The following is a 20,069-nucleotide window of genomic DNA, read 5'->3' on the forward strand; positions in this document are numbered from 1 at the left end:
CTTATAAATATAATTATTCTCGAACATCGTGTTGTTTCTTTCCATATTTATATATCAGGCAGACTCGTAATGTGACAACTAGAAACTATATAATAATTAAACTTTCCCGAGCTCAGTAATTATCTTTGCAGCAACTAATTATGTTTCTACTTATTATTATTATTTGAATTTTTTTTACAGTTTTTCTCATTTTTATTAATCGTTAGAGCAACATAACGGCTTCAGTGAGTCCGCTGAAACAGAAATTTCCAAAATTTAAATTAACTTATAATAAATTTGTATTAATACCATTTTATTACCATCTTCATCTAAAAGACTTTACTGTTAAGATAACATTATTTGTCGTAAATAATGCCTTTATTTATATTTAACTGCTTCGCTATGTAAATTTATACAATCAGTGAAAAGTATAAAGTTTAATTAATATACAAAATATATCAATATTTTGTGAATAACTGTGAATACCATTGTGTGTTTTTGTATGACAACAACAACATGTTGTACAATTAATATGAGAAATAGAAATAAACTGGTTAAACTGAGGGTAAAATCAAAACACATGCGCAGAAAAGTCCCAGACCTAACAAAGAAAACGCTTTGTTTTTGTTCAAAATTGGCTTTATTCATCAAGAGCCACACAATGATTCCAGCGCCGCTCTAACATTTCAATGCCATTTTTATAGAACGATTTAACTTTTCCGTCAAAATAGGCCCCAGATTCAGTAATAATCTCTTCATTCGAGCGAAATTTCTTACAGGTGAGAATTTTTTGAGGTCTGCAAACAGCCAGTAGTCTCTGGGAGCCAAATCGGGCGAATACGGTGGCTGTGAGAGCAATTTGAAGTTCAGTTCATGTAATTTTTCCATTGTTTTGATTGACTTATCACATGGGGCGTTGTCTTGATGAAATTGTTTTTATTTGCCATACGCTGTCGGTTCCTTGCAATATCAGCCTTCAAACGTATCAAATATACAAATACTCATTCAATATGAAACCAACGCGTTCTTTTGATATCTTTCCGATGTTAGCTAACTCACGCAACTTCACTTTTCGATCATTCAAAACGATTTTATGCTTTTTTTAATATTTTCTGGTGTTACCACCTCATCTGGATCTGCACTGCGTTCTGTATCATCGGTGTCTCTACAATACGTTTGAAGTCATCAAACCAACGTTTTATTGTTGTTGCTGATGGAGCGGAGTCCTTATAACATTTTTAAAGCCATTGCTTCGATTGAACGGTATTTTTCCCGTCAAGAGCAGTGTAAAATTAAAACACGGAATTGTTTTTGATCAATAGTTTTGAAAATAACAAAAGTAGTGCCACTGTTAGCACAATAATTTACTAACTTATGAGTAGTTTAATACGAAATTTTAACAGCTTTCTTTTGAGGGTTAGTACTAACTGAATAAGTGATGAATGCAATAAAACTAGTGCTATATTACTGAGGACTTATCTAAAGAACAGAGGCAACAGAATATAACAGAGCAAGTGCAGGAGAAAAAATATATATATGTACATATATACCTATGTGTTCAATGTAAGTCGAGAGCGAAATTTTCAAGAGCACTAATACTTGATGGTTTAGTTAGCTTACCACCATCAATGTTCATATTTTATTCATGAAACTGCTTTCAATTGAAGTTAAATAACGCCAGTACCAACACGCGTGCTCTTGTCCTACTTCGACATGTCCAGTGCAATTCATTAACAACAGCTTCAGCCGACGCAAGATATGTTCGCATATATTTGAGGTAAACGGAAAAACGCATCGAGCACCTATTAAGACCACCACACACTGTGAGGGTTATTTGGTTTTGCGTTAAAAAAACCAATCAGTTGCTAATTGCTAACTGTTAAGCGTGGCAGCTGGATGACACTTTGGTCGAGTAATATGTTATTTTACTACGCCATCGTCTACACTAAGATATAAGATTCGTATTGGTTAAGACAATGAACTCAAATTACTGTATTTGTTTAGACTAGTGAGATGGAAACGTAACCTTCCTCACCTTATTCTTTTTTATTCCACCAGATGATATTTATCAAAGGAATACAATACCAATGAGACAGATAATACTAATTCAAGAAAACTAATCATCAAATCAATTATTATTACTAACAAAGTGTTGGTAATTAATCAAACGCCAATAAAATGCCAATTAATAAAGATGTTTTATCTCATATACATTTGAGATGCTATTTGTACAAGTAAGTCTTTTCTTATTGGTGATTTTGCAAAAATTTTAACTGGATAAATGTAATTCACAGCAAGGTTTTGTTTTACTTACTGCGATTTGAAGAAATTATTTCGACAGGTTTACATTTTATTTCCACTCTTACCATTTTTTGATTCCGTTATTATTGATACTGAATGTTAATCTGAAAGGATTATCGTCTCTTACTTTTAATTACCAACGCTAGATTAGAGAAAAGTCAAGAAGATGTAGTATATGATTCGCTAGTTTAGCCATTTCCATTGTTTAAAAGCCCATATTTCGTTGAGAACTAAATTTATCTAATGATATTATTTATCTTTGAAAGCAACTGAAGACAATGCGATTACAATAAAATGATATTTGTATGAATTACTTGATACCTATTAAACCTAGTTAATACCTATTGATGTTATGTCACTAAAATTTACTATATTTACAAATATTTATTCTTGACTAAATAACTTAAAATAATATAAACAAAAGCTTTTAGTGGTATTAAAAATATTAATGAAAATGAAAGATACAAAATAAAGTTGAAAGTTGAATGTCAAATATGTAAATTTTTGCATTTAACTTTTTCCATCACCAATGTTGTCCAAATATACCTTGTATGTCTGAATTATTTTTTTGTCACTTTATTTCTCTTCCAGTATCATTTATGTACCCTGTATAGTCCAAACAATATTGCAACAGTATTTGTAACCATTCCTCAAATATTCTTACTCGATGTACGTGCTTAAACACAACCTTTTTAACTACTAGAAATCATGATGTTAATATTAATATTAGATAATGAGTTGAATTTTATATTATCTCCTATCGTGTGAGCTTTGAAAATTGCCTTATTTTGTTAATTTTGTTGCTGTTAACACATCTAGAAAACGTTATTATTTTTATTCATATTTTAATTTTAATTATATTTTTGAATGAATTTTGTTCCCGTAATATATAGTATACTACCAAATACTTATTGATGCTAATAAATACTAGTGATCGCTCTGTAGCCGAAATTCGAACACAATTTATATAGCTAATTGTATTTCTCTCATAATAGTCTAAAGAGAATAAATCAAAAATTATATGTTAATGTTACTAAAACTTGTTTTGACAATATTTTCAATATAAGATCCCAGATATACTTGATATATAACATTAATTACACTAACAAATTATCGACAAATTATACAACATTCAGTAAACTTTTTTAAATGCCAATTAACTAATTCTGAATTCCATTAACTTTTAATTATCACCAAATTATAATTATAACATTATAACAAAAGTATCACCAGTAAGATTATTGTCAGAACTGCAACAACTTCAGAGCATCATATATAGGTATATATTATTTTTATTTAGTTTTATGTTATAATCATAAACGTGGAATATTAAACGGACTATAACATCTTTATTAGATACGCTTAGTACAATCTTAATTTACAATTAATTTATTACTACTTTTCCTATGTGCTTGGATTAATTCACAAGCAAGACAATACATCGAGCGCGAGAAAATACATCAATATGTATTCCTCAATTATAAAATTATAATAACTTATAGCTATAGTTTACACTAAAGATATACACTTTATATAAGTTCCTATGGTTTGGTTCGCTTCAATCTCCTGACATCCTGCGCGCTGTCCGCGCTGTCCAGCAGTTGTATTGCTTCCACGTTAGTATGATTTAGTAATCTCCTTTCGTGTTTCAAGGCGAAATCTTGGGATAACTTCGCAAATCCTTTTGATTTCCGAGTCATCGTGCAGTTCTTCGTTGGTTACGTAGCGATAGGCATTGGTAATCAATCGAAGAACCTTGTTTTGACAGCGTTGTATGACTAGTTGATTTGAATTTTTAGTGCAACCCCATATTTGCACCCCATAGGTCCAAATTGGCTTTATAATTGTATTATAGATCAACCTCTTTGATTTTAGATCAAGTTGAGAGTATCTTCCGACTAACCAGTACAGTTGTTTTATTTTGGTTCTAATGCGTTTTGCTTTTTGTCTAACGTGATATAAAAGAATAATGAAGACTTTTTTTACAATATAGAAATTACATTAAAATAATATATTTACGATCATTAAATGAACTATTAACTTACATTCTCGAAATTTACATTCGTTTTAACTCTTGATGCACATATTAGTGTATTTATTAAATGATATTAACATATTAACATTATCTCTAATACAGTAATAGGCTATAATTCCAGAACCCTAGCAATTACTAAAAACACTGAAGCAAGAACAATTTGTCAAGGTGCTGTGAGTTCATCAGATATCAAATTAACTGAAATTCTTAAAACTAAAAATGGATTGATTGATTTTTGTGAAAAAAAACCTGCTCGAGAAAATTTAAATACCTTGTAAATAGAGTGCAAACTATTCTTGTTATTCTGAAATGTTAATATTAGCATGAAATTCGCACATATGTCGTATTTTTCTCTCACAGCTGCATATATATTACGACAAAACAAATAATGTCAAATTTAACTTAATATGATCTGTAACTTGTAATGGTGTAACTTGATATAATAACTCTTTAATTATTTCCAATATTGCAGGAATAAATACAAGTGATACAATGACAATAATACAAACAAACAACACTGCTAAAATGAAATAAAATCATATAATAATATCTTAACTCACTCACTTTGGATATCAATATCGTTTAAAATACAAAATGTAGCGATTTGTCTTCGGATATGAAATTATTCTGCCGGCATTTTGCGGTACAGCGCTGCCAAATTTACGTCACATAGTAAAATTACAGAAGTTGCGCTGGCAGCGGGCGGCGAATCGACCAAGTCCAATGAAAATGGAGCCCAATATATTTATTTATATATTTTGTGTCACCGATCTAACGGCTATTCCTTAAAATTTAATTATTAGTAGGACAAAATGTTTTAGACCTTAATATTCTTCCTTCTTATAAGCTTTAACCTTGCCAAATTCGAAGCCTCTCGGTGTCTCCGTTGTCCTCAAAAGGGAGGCAAAATTTTCACTAAACCGTTTAATATATAGAAGATAGTAACATATACTTACTAGGATTGATATACATTCATAATCTCAATTTGTCGTCGCAGCTTCGCTATAATTTGTTGTTTCCTTCAATTACCAATTCAGTTTACCAAAAAAAAAACTAGTGTTTTGTTATTTTTTATCGAATTTCATCAAATTATCACACCCACATATAACAAATTAACGACTAAATCAATTAATCAATTAAGAAAATTGGAACATAATCCTACAATTAGCAAATAATAAACATAACCAGATAAAGATTATCGTAAGGCATATGTACAGCATTTCATTCACTTTCCTGTATTTTATCGTCGTTTCAACCATAAAATATCGGCAGCCTTCCATTCCTTATCCATCTAACCAATTTTTTCAAGAACAAAAACTCAATAAAAAATATGAGATCATAAAAAGTCCATGTTATACCAATTTTGGTATAGCACCTGCTTGGGAAGTAGCTTATGGTAGACATAGCGTCCAAGAAAAACATGTTAATGCCGTTACACCATCATTTATATTCAATACGCGTCGAGATCCTTTCACACCTTTTTGCGTGCGTCTATTTTTCTTAGAAACATCCTCCATGTTACTCATCTTACCACTCAATTAGCGTTCAGGACGTTATGACCATAGAAAAAAACTGTCACAACCATGCGAAGAAAAAAAAACTAGGTCTCATTAGACTTGGTTCGCTAAATTATGTCCCGTCTAGACTAAATATTTTTTGGATCTGTCTTGGGATGTGTTGAAAATATTTGTTCGTTGTCAGTGACCCAGTGTTTTTTATTATTTACTTAATACATTGTTACTAGTCGTTTCCATCTAACCTACAATTTGTCTTTATTATAACTTAAATCTAGGTATATAACTAGGGGGAACCATCGGCCCTATCTCAGTATCTGGTGAAATAATGTTTATACATGTCAGTGCTGTATTTTTTATTACATGCACCTCACTACACTGATTTGATACTTTCGAGCCTGTATCCTGTTCTGGTGATATCCAAAAGCTGCAATATTTCAATATTCGCATGAGAATGGAGTTTTTTCTCATGCCCCCCTGCAATTCTCTTGATCTCTTGACTGGCTGTGGGTATCTGAAGGTCTCGATGTAGGTAATCTGTCCTAGAGTACTTGGGTGCGCCCACAATACCTCTCAGGACTTTGTTCTGAAAATTTTGTATTTTATATATTTTTGTATTTCATATTACCCTTTACAAAACATCCCCATAATTGAACTCCGTATGTCCATATAAGTTTCAGTATTTGCTTGTATAATAACAATTTATTATGTACTGATAATTCTGATTTTCTTCCAATTAGCCAATACATTTTCCTATATTTCAATTCCAGTTCCTTTTTTTTCTTCTTTATATGTTCCTTCCAACGAAGTTTTGCATCAAGATTCATTCCGAGATATTTAGCGTTGTTACTATACGGAATGATAATGTTATTGGTGCTTGTACGGTCTGTTTATAGGTGAAGTGAACTTGTACAGATTTACTTTCATTAATTCTTATTTTCCAAGCTTGTGTCCAATTATTTATATTGTCACTTGCCTGCTGTAATTTTCGTGAGGCTTCTTCACTATTGCTCCGACAGCTATAATAGCAGTATCATCAGCAAATGTAGTCATCGTAATATTCTCCAATTGCGGTATATCACAAGTGTATTGTAGATAAAGCATTGGTCCCAGTACACTTCCTTGTGGTACACGTGCTTTAGCTTCTTTTATTGTAGAGTAAGCTTCTTGTTGTTTGACTCTAAACATTCTGGTTGCAATGTACAATTTTGATTTATGAACAAAGGCTTGTGCTACATCTAAGAATATAGCTGAGTATACTTATTTATTTCCGTAGGCTTTTTCAATAACATCTGTTATTCTGTGGACGTGGTCAATTGTTGAATGCTTGCTAATAAACCCAAACTGGTGTGTTGGTATTAGGTTTTTTCTCTCTATGATAGTGATCCAGTGTGCGTTTAATTTAGTTAACTAGTATCGGTTTTATGGTATTTTTATCGACAATATTTTGTCCGTAAGATCGTTAAAAGTTGCTCAGTAAATTTACGTCCCATCAAACAACAGTATATTGTTCAATAACTAGAAAGTATATAAGTTAATATGCAATAAAGAAAGAAGGCTCCTAAAATAGCAACGTAGTGTATGTGTCGTTAATCTATTGGTATTAATATTTAATGGCAATTTAATTAATTTAGTTTTAATGGTGGCTATTATGCGATATACGTGAATTGTGAATTAGTTTTGATGGTTTTCCAATAGCTACATCATTGATAAATAGCAACTACACATGGTGCTTCCAATTTTATGAAGACATATGAAAATGAATACACTTTTCTATATTATCATTGTATTGAAATATATTTAAATTTGTTATAAATAATATATATCGATTATTTTTACTTTTATGGAGGATTTAAGTTATCTGATTTAAAAACTTAAATAACATGGCAATGAATGTAATGTCTCTTGTAAATAGTATTGGATAAAATGTTAAGTAAATTGCAAGAGTTGCCATTAGTAACTATCGTAATCATGATAATATTAGTTTTTGACCTATTAATTGTAGCAATACTATTAACATAATTTACAAAACAAAATACTGATCTCCATTTTGATTTCGTACATGTCGTTTAGGGCGAGCAACGTATGGTAACTATATTCCGTTCACTAAAACAGTGAATTCATCTGAATCGATGACGTCAAAAGGCCATATCAACAATCAGCAATGTTGCCTCATCAACTTTGAGTTTTTGTTCATTTTGACATTATATATATGAAATAATAAAAAGAGAATGTTATCAGATATAATTTATTTTAACGTTATATTAACTTATAACCTGTCATTATTATCACTAATGTTCTAAAGAATTTTGCAAACGTTTGACAACCAGGCGAATTTTGTAAACTGATTCGATCACCTGTTCGAACATATCAGACAGCATTGTATCTCTTTTTAGCTTTAATAAAATGAGAAGGAAAATATTGTCTTATTTTAAAACGAATTCACAAATTGCGATAGGAAATACAATCGGCATCGAAATAACGCGAGTTCGCTGTAATTTTGAATAGTCTGTATGTATGTATTGATAAAATATTATTTTTATTTTCTAGAACATATATGTAGTCTTCATTTTATTAACTTGTTAAATCATATTGCATGCACAAAAATTAGTTATATACGGTTGACACTTAATCATGATATAAATATGAGTTTTAATTAATATTATATATATATATATATATATATATATATATATATACATATAATTATTAATAATGAAAACTATTATTCAAAATTTACTTTAAATTGTCTTTATTTAACGGAAAGAAATGGCGAAACGGCGCTATAAAGCGGTAAAAGAGTTATAAATTATCCCTACGTCTATGTTCAGATATCACACTTGTAAAACCATTCAAAATAAAGGGAAACCTCTCAGATCACAATGCAGTCCGTAGTCAGTGCAGTACAGGTCATATAATGTAACATAATGTTCATATAATTTCGTATATAATATAATATTGTTCATAATTTAGAAGTATCTGATTCTCAATTTGTAAATCGCAAATTTTCGTATATTTTTATAAAGGATTGTTTGATTTTCAATCTTATTTGTATTTAAATCGGCAGTGAACAGAGACCCAGAAGTACCTATAAAGAGGCAGCTCGCGATAAACTAATATTCTTTACAAAACAATGGAGAATAAAAGAATAAAAATAAATTTGCTAAAATATATTCCTATTAATTTTACCAGCAAGAAACTAAAAATCCCAGTCTTGTCAAAATAAAATATAAGCAGCTATATTGGCTTCATGGAAAAAAATCCAAATGACAATTCACAATAAGATACTGATCTACAGTAAGGTGTTCAAAATAATATGGCTATATGGTATAGAGCTGTGTGGCTGTACCCGGGATAGCAGTGAACGCACCTTGGTATGTATGCAATGAAGTTTTGCATAGTAATCTGAAAATCTTTACGGTCAAGAAAAAAAATAAAAGGTTCACTGGGAAACACGAAGTCAGGCTACAGCTCCATGAAAACCCAGACTACGTAGGACTAAACCCTAGGAACTTGTGTGATAATGCGTGAGTGAACGGGGATAAGGTGTCAGAACAAAACTATAGATCGTGGCTGGCTAGCTTTTTAGCCTACACTAAACTAAAGATCTTGACCTACATCAAAGGTACAACAAGGAAGAATAAGTGTATATCACTCAATGTCTATTAAAACTATTTCAACGGCTGTAAATACCTTATAAAGCGATAAAATATGCATTAAAGTTTTCTTGCGTATTTTACGTAATATTAAACACAACTACAACCAAATATAAATAATGTATAGTATGTTCAAAGTTATTTTGTACTTACGTCATCTAAATTTGTGACATCAAAACATCATAGTTGAGTGTGGCTTTGAGACAAAATAAAATTCTAATCTAAATAAAATAATCGAACAAAAATGTTATCAAATATAATTTATTTTAACATTATAGTACATCTAAAAACTACAGTTAATTATACAGTCACAATAGTTTACGGGTTAGAGTTATAACCTCATATCACTATTGCTTTCAAGAATTTTGCATACGTCTGACAACAGGCGCATTCTTTTATGTGTTCGAACTAATCAGACAGCATTGTGTCTCTTTTTAACTAGAATACAATGAGAAGGAAAATATTTTCTGATTCTAAAACGAATTTATAACTTGCGGTAGCCAATATATTAAACATCTTGATGACGTACGTACAAAATAACTTGGAATAGACAATTTGAATTCATTTTTAAGTTATCTCACTCTAAATGGATAAGGCGTTATCTTCATAATTAGCAAGCTGACGAAAGAAAATAGATATTACCAGAATAATTATATAATAAATAAGTTTAAATGTGACGAAGAAAGCCAGTTATCTGCTGGGGCAGGTCGAGTTTGTACGAGAGCACAATTGTACTGGCAGCAAATAACAGTTTCCCATTCTAGCGGGTAACACAAGAGGGCATTGTCACCAATTGGTGCTTTTAACGGAATATAATTACTATATTTACGTACCGGCCGATATTTTTTCGCTTTCGGAACATTCCCGCGTAGCACGGCAGGTTTGGTCCGCGCGCGCCTACCCGAAACAACGAGAGCAAATACGAGATCTCGCTTTCGTACCGGCGTTCTCACGTTTTTTCGTTCGCTTTTCGTCGGATTTCAATACGATTTTCTATCGCCGCGCAACCCGTTCGAAAACCGCGTTACTGTTAAAACGTCCGCTGAGCGCCGGCAGCGCCGGCATCGACGTGACCTGCGATTATACGAATTGCATGTTATGCAAGCGATCCGGACACAGCCTCGCTCTTGTTTAAGATATAACTACAGTATTGATCTCCATTTCGAGTCACTCACGCCCATATATATTACGTTATTATGAATGAACTTCATTTAGCGATCACGGCTATCATGTAAAACCGAAGGAGACACAGTGGAAAATTAAGGGGCTATACCAAAACGGTCTTGAAAGTGCTATTTATGGATTATTTTTATATACATTTTAACTTAATACTCGCTTAAACCTGATGAATAGTCAAACGGTTTATAAATGTGGAACAATAAGGGGCTATATACCAAAACGATTCTGGTAAAATCAGTTTAGAGGTATTTATAATATTTTAATATGTTATTTTCTGATATACACTTGTCTTCCTTCTATTGTATAATATATTTAGTAGTTATTTTAAGGAATTATTATTCTAGCATATGCGTCTCAAAGATAAAGTACATCTATATGTTAGATATTTAGAAATACTTCAAGCCAATTTACTTTATTCAGAATGTCATTGGTTCCAGTTCAAGCTGCAGCTCGTATATTTTTGCCTCTTGAATTATTTTAATATTATTAGCGTGCCAGTGTTCTTCTAGTTTGTTCTAATGTTCTAAGTCTTATATTGACTTGATCCAGTGCCTCTTTCATATCTAATATAATTTGGATTAGACATAGTTCAGATGTTGTTTCTGTTTGCGCTATTCGATCTGAATTTCATTGTGTAACTTGGACGTAGTATTCTCACTTTGTTAGAAATTATATGTTTGGGTTCAGAGGTGATACACAGTCATCTGTAACATATATTTCAGCATTTAAATAACAATTCCTATATAATTATATACGAAGTTAATCACAGATACGTTAATTAAACTAATTTTCTTAGAAACTTTTAAATGATTGACAAATCTTCAATATTCAACAAATTGATGTATTAAGTTATACCAATGATTTCTTTAATATCAATCGCTGTGCCAAGTTATCTGGGACCGATTTAAGAAAATATATAAATCAATTATAAAATATTCATCAAATTAGGTAGATTTGATCACTTATTCTCATCACTAATTGACTGATGGTATTAAAATAATAAGTATTCGAGGCCCAGTTCGAGATCCAGCCTAGACCACCTCATAAAACCGAGTTCTTAGCCGAATCTTTTTTTATAGTTTCTACGAAATTGACCTGATTTCCTCCCCATTAACATAAAACTATTTTTATAGCGCCCGGTACCGTTTGAAACTCTGATCCGATTTCTGGTCAGAGGCATTTCGGTCAACTAGGAACCTTAAAATTGCATTTCAATTCCCTGGTTATTTAATACATAATAATTTCAGTAAGAACTTGTTCAACATTTTAGAAAAAGTTTTAATATAACAGGTATGATGATAACAAAATAATGGAATTTAATAGATAGTTAATGTCTTTGCAGCCTAAATTAATTGTATATAAATGGTTATTATATTTGAATTACTTATATTAGAATACAATTTTTTGCGTACATCGGTCGAAAGTACGTACATTCGTCCCTAATAACGGGGAAGAAAGTGAAACATTTACTCCCTATGCGAAGTACACCCGCGCCCTCTATAACGGCGGGAGGAAAGAATTTCTTATGCGTATTTATGTTCTGTCGCGACAACAAATTGTTTACCGCTGTCATTAACGTTGCTACCTCTAACCTTAAAAATAATCATCAATTTTGTTTTGTCGTCAACTCGAAATGTCGATAATCCAGAAAAAATTTACAATACATTATCATCTAATGAATCCAAAGTCTTGCAATTTTTACATTAGATATAAATTTAAAAAAAACATTTGAGAATGTCAGGTAGCAAAGATATAGCTGTAGTAATAAAGAAGATGATGATTTCAACTACATACATCAAGAACGAAGTTAGAGTTATATAAAAAATATGTTCGAATAAATATATATCGAATATAACACAAGTAGGTTTTATTCACTCCCCAACAAGAGACTATTTGTCTGATTTAAAAAGTTACTCTGATTATATATTGATATAAAGTTATTCTGAAGTTACTGGTTCTACTCTATTTACATAACCTAACATCTGACGGTATGTTGTACAGTATTTTGTATTTTATATTTCAAATAACATCATTTTAGACTAAAATCAAAATACATTAGAACCAAAAAAAACAAATATACTGATTAGTCGAAAGATACTCGCAACTTGATCTAAAATCAAAGAGGTTGATCTGTAATACAATTATAAAGCCAATTTGGACCTATGGGGTGCAAATATGGGGTTGTACTAAAAATTCAAATCAACAAGTCCTCCAACGCTGTCAAAACAACATTCTTCGATTAATTACCAATGTCTATCGCTACGTAATCAACGAAGAACTGCACGATGACCTGGTAATCAAATGGATTTGCGAAGTTATCCAAGATTTCGCCTTGAAAGACGAAAGAAGATTACTAAATCATACTAACGTGGAAGCAATACAACTATTGGACAACGCGCAAAATATCAGAAGATTGAAGCAAACCAAACCATACGAACTTATATAAAGTGTATACCTTTAGTGCAATCTATAGCTTAAGTTATTATAATTTTATAAATGCGGAATGCATATTGACGTATTGATCTCGCACTCATCTTGCTTGTGAATTAATCCAAGTACAAATGAAATGTAGTAATAAATTAATTAAGATTGTACTAAGCATATCTAATAAAGATGTTATCAAAAAAAAAAAAATATATATATATATATTTCAAATACACAACTTAAAATGATTTTGTATTTCGTATTTTGAAATCATGCGAGATAATATTAATAACCACGTTTTTTTATTTTATTATAATGATTAGTGTAATGAAAAATAAAGTTTTCAGGAATGTTATGAACTTATTTATGGAAAATTGTAGGAAAATATGTAGTTTTTATTAAAAAATATATATTTCTACTTGTTACATTTAAATTTTCTTCTTCTTCTCTTAATGAAAGTACTCATGCAACAAAAACAATATATTTATCACTATAATTATTCGTTGTAAACCAACCGCATTGTTGAGATAACCACCAATTGATTATAATATTAAAATGGGCATAAAGTATATCAGTGTTGTTATTGTTTTTACTCTGTATTATTAACATTAATCTAGTTTATGAAACAAGCCGGTCGGCAACGGTACCAAACAGTTTTCTTTAATGCTTAAATAGTAGAGATGCCAGGAGGGTAATGGTCCAACCTTTACCTACTATAGCAAAATTGTTTTGTTGTTTTAAGATAAATACCATTAATATCCGTACTTATAATCGAACTAGTATAATAAATATGTTAATCGCATTATCAGAAACAGTGTACGTAAAACGGTACTGCGTTATTTATAATCTATTCAGTATAGTTTTGCTTTGATGATTATTTTATATTGGGAAAAGTTCCGTCACCATTTTATGGTGATTTGAAAATAATTTGGTAATGTTAAAAAATTCAATATGAGCGTGTAAAAAACATTATAAAAACTCACTGGAACCCTGTCCTTCTTGTTTCACTCAAACTCTTACAGGATCGATCTACGCGAGCACCGGTCTCGGGATGAGCATTACCGGAGCTGGGACGCGGTGAAAAAAAAGGACGATCGCCGAAACAAACGAACGCGGAACGATAGCGCGCCAAGGCAAGGCTGATGCGTGTCACTTCCCGCGGCTCGCGAAAGACGAAGATCGACACGCGACTGCCGCCACAGCCGACGGCAGGCCAGGAAGCCAACACTTGGAAGGATTTTGAGTGGAGCTAGGCGGCCGAGAGGATGACTGGTAGCGAGCAGCAGGTGTCGACGGGCCCGGAACGGTTGTTTCGAGTTATGATCGGAGCTCCCAGCCGAATGGATTTGGATTTGTTGGTATTAGCACTGTAATATTGAATTGAGAATAAAATCAAGATATCTGTGGTATTCTATTTCTCTAAGTTGGAAAAAAGTTGGCGAAAAGATGTAGGAAATGATGGAGAATCTAAATTGTACCAATATTTCTATAATATGCAATCATTTAAGTGAAGAAGTTATTAAAAACAACCATTGGAAATACTTCTCGTGTGCAAGAAGTTGTTTTGACTCAACATTAAAGAAAATAAAATATTTTTAACAAAAAATTGAACCGACTTCAGAAAATGAATGGATTCCTTGTTCACTAAAAATTAAAAAATAATCAAACTTAGATTTTTAACACAAAAAGCCTTTTAAAATAAAATATGTTGTAATAACTAAATAAAAATAAACAAAAAACTTATTTAACCTATCTACTACACGTATTTTATATTCTACAATATACAAAATTTAGCTTAATACCTACCTAAACCTATAGATCTATTTACAATATTATTTTAACTAACATGCTACCAATTAATCATTTTGAGGTCGGTACCGAGCAACAAATCAAATTTGTTTTTTTCCTAATTTAATTTTGTGTATCTTATATATAAAAATGAATCGCAAAATATGTTCCTAAGCGCATAACTCAACAACGCCTGGACCAATTTGGCCAAATCTTTTTTTAAAATGTTCGTTGAAGTTCAGGGATGGTTTTTACGGCGAGAAAAATTAGAATTATTGCTGGAAAAACACTAAAAATAGCCCTTTTTGTTTGAATTTGTTTCGTGTATCAGTTGACAATTCATCTGTCATCTGTCAAAAGTCATCTGTAACAGACAACTTTTTTTTTTTAAATTTGATATGACTTGAACTCAAATCCTTTTAATCCGTACGAATTGTTTTATTTATTTAAAATTTTTTATTTGTTTAAAATTTAATTCAAATTTTAAATAAATAAAACAATTCGTACGGCTTAAAAGGATTTGAGTTCAAGTCATATCAAATTTAAAAAAAAAAGTTGTCTGTTACAGATGACTTTTGACAGATGACAGATGAATTGTCAAGTGATACACGAAACAAATTCGTATATCGTGTTTTGTGCAGAGTGTTTAGTTAGTTAGTGTTTGTTTAGTTCGTGATTAGTGAAAAAATAATTTATATTTGATATGCCTCCTATAAGACGAAGCAATTTAGGTAGAAGAACCAGAAATGCTATACACCAAGCTAATTACCGATCTAATCGTACTGCACAAGAACGTGACGACGGAAATGAACGTGAAAGAATTCGGATATCACAAACGCGTGAAGCGCGAGCGCGACATTCAACTAATAATCGCGCAAGTTTGAATCCAGCTGCTTTCAGTTACGATGTGTCAATTGACTACAGTAACTACCAATGTGTTGTTATTGGTTCTATGAACTTGGTTTGCTCACACTGTAAGGCATTAAAATACAAAAACGAAGCCAATGGATTGTGTTGCGCAAATGGTAAAGTGAAATTGATACAATTGGATCCACCACCAGAACCATTGTACTCATTGGTTTCAGGAATAGGAACAGATTCTATACACTTTTTGACACATATTCAACAATATAACAATTGCTTTCAAATGACTTCATTTGGGGCAACAAATGCAGTTCGGGAAAATTTTATGCCAACTTTCAAGGTATGTATTATAGCAGTTACTCATAATTATTTTAGCGAACAAAATTTTCTGTCACCAAAGTTAAGATGTGTTACTAATCTTCAATTTCTTACGAAACGAAGAGATCATTACGAAATATATCACTTAGTCATCATATTATATGGTGATTCAGTTTCAGTGACACTTTTATTATATTTTATATTTGATAGATATTAGTTAAAACTAAATATATACTTTTTAAGATCAAATATTATTTAAGTTTGATCATTGACAATCCATTAATTTATACCACACCATAATATTTTTTTTATTTACAGATACAAGGGCAAATATATCACAGAGCAGGTTCACTGTTACCAGTGTCAGATAGCGACAACAAATTCCTGCAAATTTATTTTATGGGCAATTCACCACAAGAAATTGATCTGCGTTGTGCACATAACAATTTAGTAAAAAGGTCTATTGTAGAACAATTACAAACTTTATTTCATCAACACAATCAATTGATTATATTGTTTAAAACTGCCCTGGATCTGATGCCATCCGATAATCACAAAATTGTAATCAGAGCTGATAAAACACCTGCAGGTCAACATACAAGACGTTTTAATGCACCAACTATTGATGAAGTTGCTATCGTTGTAGTTGGAGAAAACTTGGAATCCCGTGATATTGTTTTACATCGTCGGAATTTTCAATTACAACCTATAAAGGAAACACACCGCTCATATGATGCACTGCAATATCCCATTATATTTTGGCAAGGTGAAGATGGCTACGATTTATCAATAAAAATGATAAATCCCATTACAGGTAACTAAAATATTAGTTTAGCTATGGCGATAATATCTCAGTCACTATATTATGTATTTTAATTTTAAATTTGAATGTTATTAAAACAAAATCTGTTTACAGGTTCTGAAACCAACAAAAAAGTCAGTTCAATGAACTATTATTCATACCGCCTAATGATTCGGGAAAATGCAGATAATCACATATTGAAATGTCGGCGATTATATCACAAATATGTTGATGACATGTATGTTAAAATTGAAACGGAGAGATTAACATTCATCAGGTTGAATCAAACCAAACTCCGATCTGAAGAGTATATTCACCTTCGAGATGCGATTAATACTGATGGAAATGCACAGAATGTCGGTCGGATGACTATTCTTCCAGCAACATACATCGGAAGCCCTCGGCATATGCACGAATATGCTCAAGATGCCATGTCGTATGTTCGTCATTATGGTACAGCAGATTTGTTCATCACATTTACATGCAATCCGCAATGGATAGAAATTAAGCAGGAGTTATTACCTGGGAAATCATCCATTGATCGTCATGATATTACAGCCAGAGTCTTTAGACAAAAGTTGAAATCTTTAATGAATTTCATCGTAAAACATAATGTGTTTGGTGAGACACGCTGCTGGATGTATTCTGTGGAGTGGCAGAAACGAGGATTGCCACATGCACACATTTTGATTTGGTTGGTTGAAAAGATAAGGCCAAATGAAGTTGATGCAGTGATATCAGCTGAAATCCCTAATGTACAAGTAGATCCTGGATTGCATGAGGTATTTATCAAAAACATGATACATGGTCCCTGTGGAACTCTTAATCAAAATTCACCGTGTATGATGGATGGTAAATGTTCAAAACGATATCCACGGACATTAATATCGGAAACAATTACTGGTAATGACGGTTATCCATTGTATCGTCGCAGATCGACAGCAGACAATGGAAAATCAACAATTGTCAAATTAAATTAACAAGATATTGAAATAGATAATCGTTGGATTGTTCCATATTCACCCATTTTATCAAAGACATTCAAAGCACACATCAACGTTGAATCTTGCCATTCAGTGAAATCGATTAAATACATTTGCAAATATGTAACCAAAGGGAGTGATATGGCTGTGATTGGAATTGGTGCAGAGAATTCTAATGATGAAGTTACCCAATACCAAATGGGCCGCTATGTCAGTAGTAATGAAGCAGTTTGGCGAATATTTTCTTTTCCTATTCATGAGAGACACCCTTCTGTTGTTCACTTAGCTGTGCATTTAGAAAATGGACAAAGAGTGTATTTTACAGCACAGAACGCAGTACAAAGAGCTGCTCAGCCACCATCTACTACATTAACCAGTTTTTTTGAGACATGCCAAAACGATGATTTCGCACAAACATTGCTATATTCTGAAATGCCAAAATATTATACCTGGAATCAATCCTCAAGGAGATTTATACGACGGAAACAAGGAAAACCAGTTCCAGGATATACAGATGTATATTCCACCGATGCGATTGGCCGGATTTATTCAGTACATCCAAGCAATGATGAATGTTTTTATTTACGACTGCTATTAGTCAATGTACGTGGCCCAACATCATTCCAACAGTTACGAACTGTTGATGGTGAATTGTGTGGATCCTACAGAGAAGCCTGTCAACGTTTGCAATTGCTTGAAAATGACGCTCATTGGGATCAAACTCTCAATGATGCTGTAATATCATCACACACTCATCAAATACGAACATTGTTTTCTATAATCATATCTACATGCTTCCCATCAAACCCAATTGATTTGTGGATGAAGTACAAAGATTATATGTGTGATGATATTTTGTATCAAATACGGAATAGAATGGGAAATCCAAATATACAAATCAGTGAAGAAATTTACAATGAAGCATTGATTTCAATTGAGGACATGTGCTTGATAATGTCAAACAAACTATTAATTCAATTAGGCCTGACCGCGCCCAATCGTCCAATGCATGACGCTTTTAACCAAGAGTTGCATCGAGAAAGACTGTATGATCTCAACGCTTTGAAAGAATAAATTCAAACAAATCTTCCACTGTTAAATGAACAACAGAAGTATGTATTTGAAACTCTTATGAAAGTAACAAATGATGAAACTGGAGGGATTTATTTCTTAGATGCACCTGGTGGTACAGGAAAAACTTTTTTTATTTCATTAATATTAGCAACAATTCGCTCACAAAATAAAATTGCACTTGCACTCGCTTCGTCGGGAATCGCAGCAACTTTGCTTGAAGGTGGTCGAACAGCCCATTCAGCACTAAAATTGCCATTAAATATGCAAAGCAATGAAACTCCAACCTGCAACGTTTCGAAGAACTCTGCAATGGCAAAGGTTTTGCAGCAATGTAAATTGATTGTTTGGGATGAATGCACGATGGCACATAAAAAATCTTTGGAGGCTTTAGACAGAACCTTAAAAGATCTACGTAGCAATAATAACCGATTTGGTGGTGCAATGATTTTATTAGCAGGAGATTTTCGTCAAACATTGCCAGTGATTCCACGATCAACGCCAGCTGATGAACTCAATGCATGTCTAAAGTCCTCCAATTTGTGGAGACATGTTAAAGTACTTCATTTAAGCAAGAATATGCGTGTCGAGTTGCAAAATGACCAATCTGGAAACATATTTTCTAAACAACTCATTGACATTGGTAATGGCAAATTTCCTATAGACATGTTGACGGCTTGCTTTTGCTATGACTATAAACAAGTCCCAGGGGCAATCATTAAGTGTTTGTGGTATTAATCTAGAAAACCCATGTTTCTCACATGGTCAATTGTATGTTGCCTGTTCCCGTGTTGGAAAACCATCAGATTTGTTTATCTATGCGCCAGGTAATCAAACAAAAAACATCGTATACCACAAAGCAATATAATGATAATAATAATAATAATAATTATGATTCACATGATTAACAATAAAGCGATTACTTACTTTTCAATCCTTAGATATGTTTTATTTAATTATTTTTTATTCACAACGCCCTATCACCAGGGTGATGGTTCTGTTCAGGAGAATTTTTTAAAATACGTAGGCACAAAAACTGCCACATTACAAATCTTTTTGACAGGACGAAGTCTGTCGGGTCAGCTAGTATATCATAAAATTGTATTATTATTATTGTGTTGTTTAGGCTCGGCACCGGAAATGTATATTAGCTTA

The 20,069-nt window shown here is 32.1% G+C and overlaps 3 protein-coding genes across 8 annotated transcripts in view; 2 read left to right on the forward strand and 1 right to left on the reverse strand.

Moving 5' to 3' along the window:
- The window catches only part of sha (shavenoid), a 120,878-nt gene extending 106,598 nt beyond the window's left edge, over window positions 1-14,280 (reverse strand). For 2 of the 3 annotated variants that reach the window (XR_013006921.1, XM_076412219.1), the window contains exon 1: window positions 14,072-14,280. The gene's annotated coding sequence lies outside the window, so the exon portion shown is untranslated. Of the gene's footprint in view, window positions 1-10,318; window positions 10,400-14,071 lie in introns of those variants that run through there. The other variant, XM_076412220.1, reaches the window with a different exon arrangement.
- The window catches only part of LOC143201276 (beta-hexosaminidase subunit beta), a 149,745-nt gene that overhangs the window by 109,123 nt on the left and 20,553 nt on the right, over window positions 1-20,069 (forward strand). The window lies entirely within an intron of this gene.
- On the forward strand, window positions 15,441-19,848 carry LOC143200506 (uncharacterized). 2 transcript variants are annotated; one of them, XM_076410944.1, is made up of 4 exons: window positions 15,441-15,901; window positions 15,962-16,080; window positions 16,377-16,872; window positions 16,975-19,848. In XM_076410944.1, the coding sequence occupies exons 1-4, from the start codon at window positions 15,580-15,582 to the stop codon at window positions 17,838-17,840; spliced, it is 1,803 nt and encodes a 600-aa protein (XP_076267059.1). In that variant the 5' UTR covers window positions 15,441-15,579; the 3' UTR covers window positions 17,841-19,848. The 2 variants fall into 2 exon arrangements, with proteins under 2 accessions (XP_076267059.1, XP_076267058.1); XM_076410943.1 differs by having other exon boundaries at window positions 15,441-16,080; window positions 16,975-17,970.

The sequence above is a fragment of the Rhynchophorus ferrugineus genome, unplaced genomic scaffold (assembly GCF_030347505.1).
Source record: "Rhynchophorus ferrugineus isolate W39M unplaced genomic scaffold, kcgeb_rfMv2 rfM8, whole genome shotgun sequence".
NCBI classification, from domain to species: Eukaryota; Metazoa; Arthropoda; class Insecta; order Coleoptera; family Curculionidae; genus Rhynchophorus; species Rhynchophorus ferrugineus.

Bases quoted from the DNA above. Each gene is read 5' to 3' on its own strand.
- LOC143200506 (XM_076410943.1), top strand. From the start codon at position 15,580: ATGCCTCCTATAAGACGAAGCAATTTAGGTAGAAGAACCAGAAATGCT. The intron at 16,081-16,376 runs GTATGTATTATA...TTTTATTTACAG, and splicing joins ATTTTATGCCAACTTTCAAG to ATACAAGGGCAAATATATCA. The intron at 16,873-16,974 runs GTAACTAAAATA...ATCTGTTTACAG, and splicing joins AATGATAAATCCCATTACAG to GTTCTGAAACCAACAAAAAA.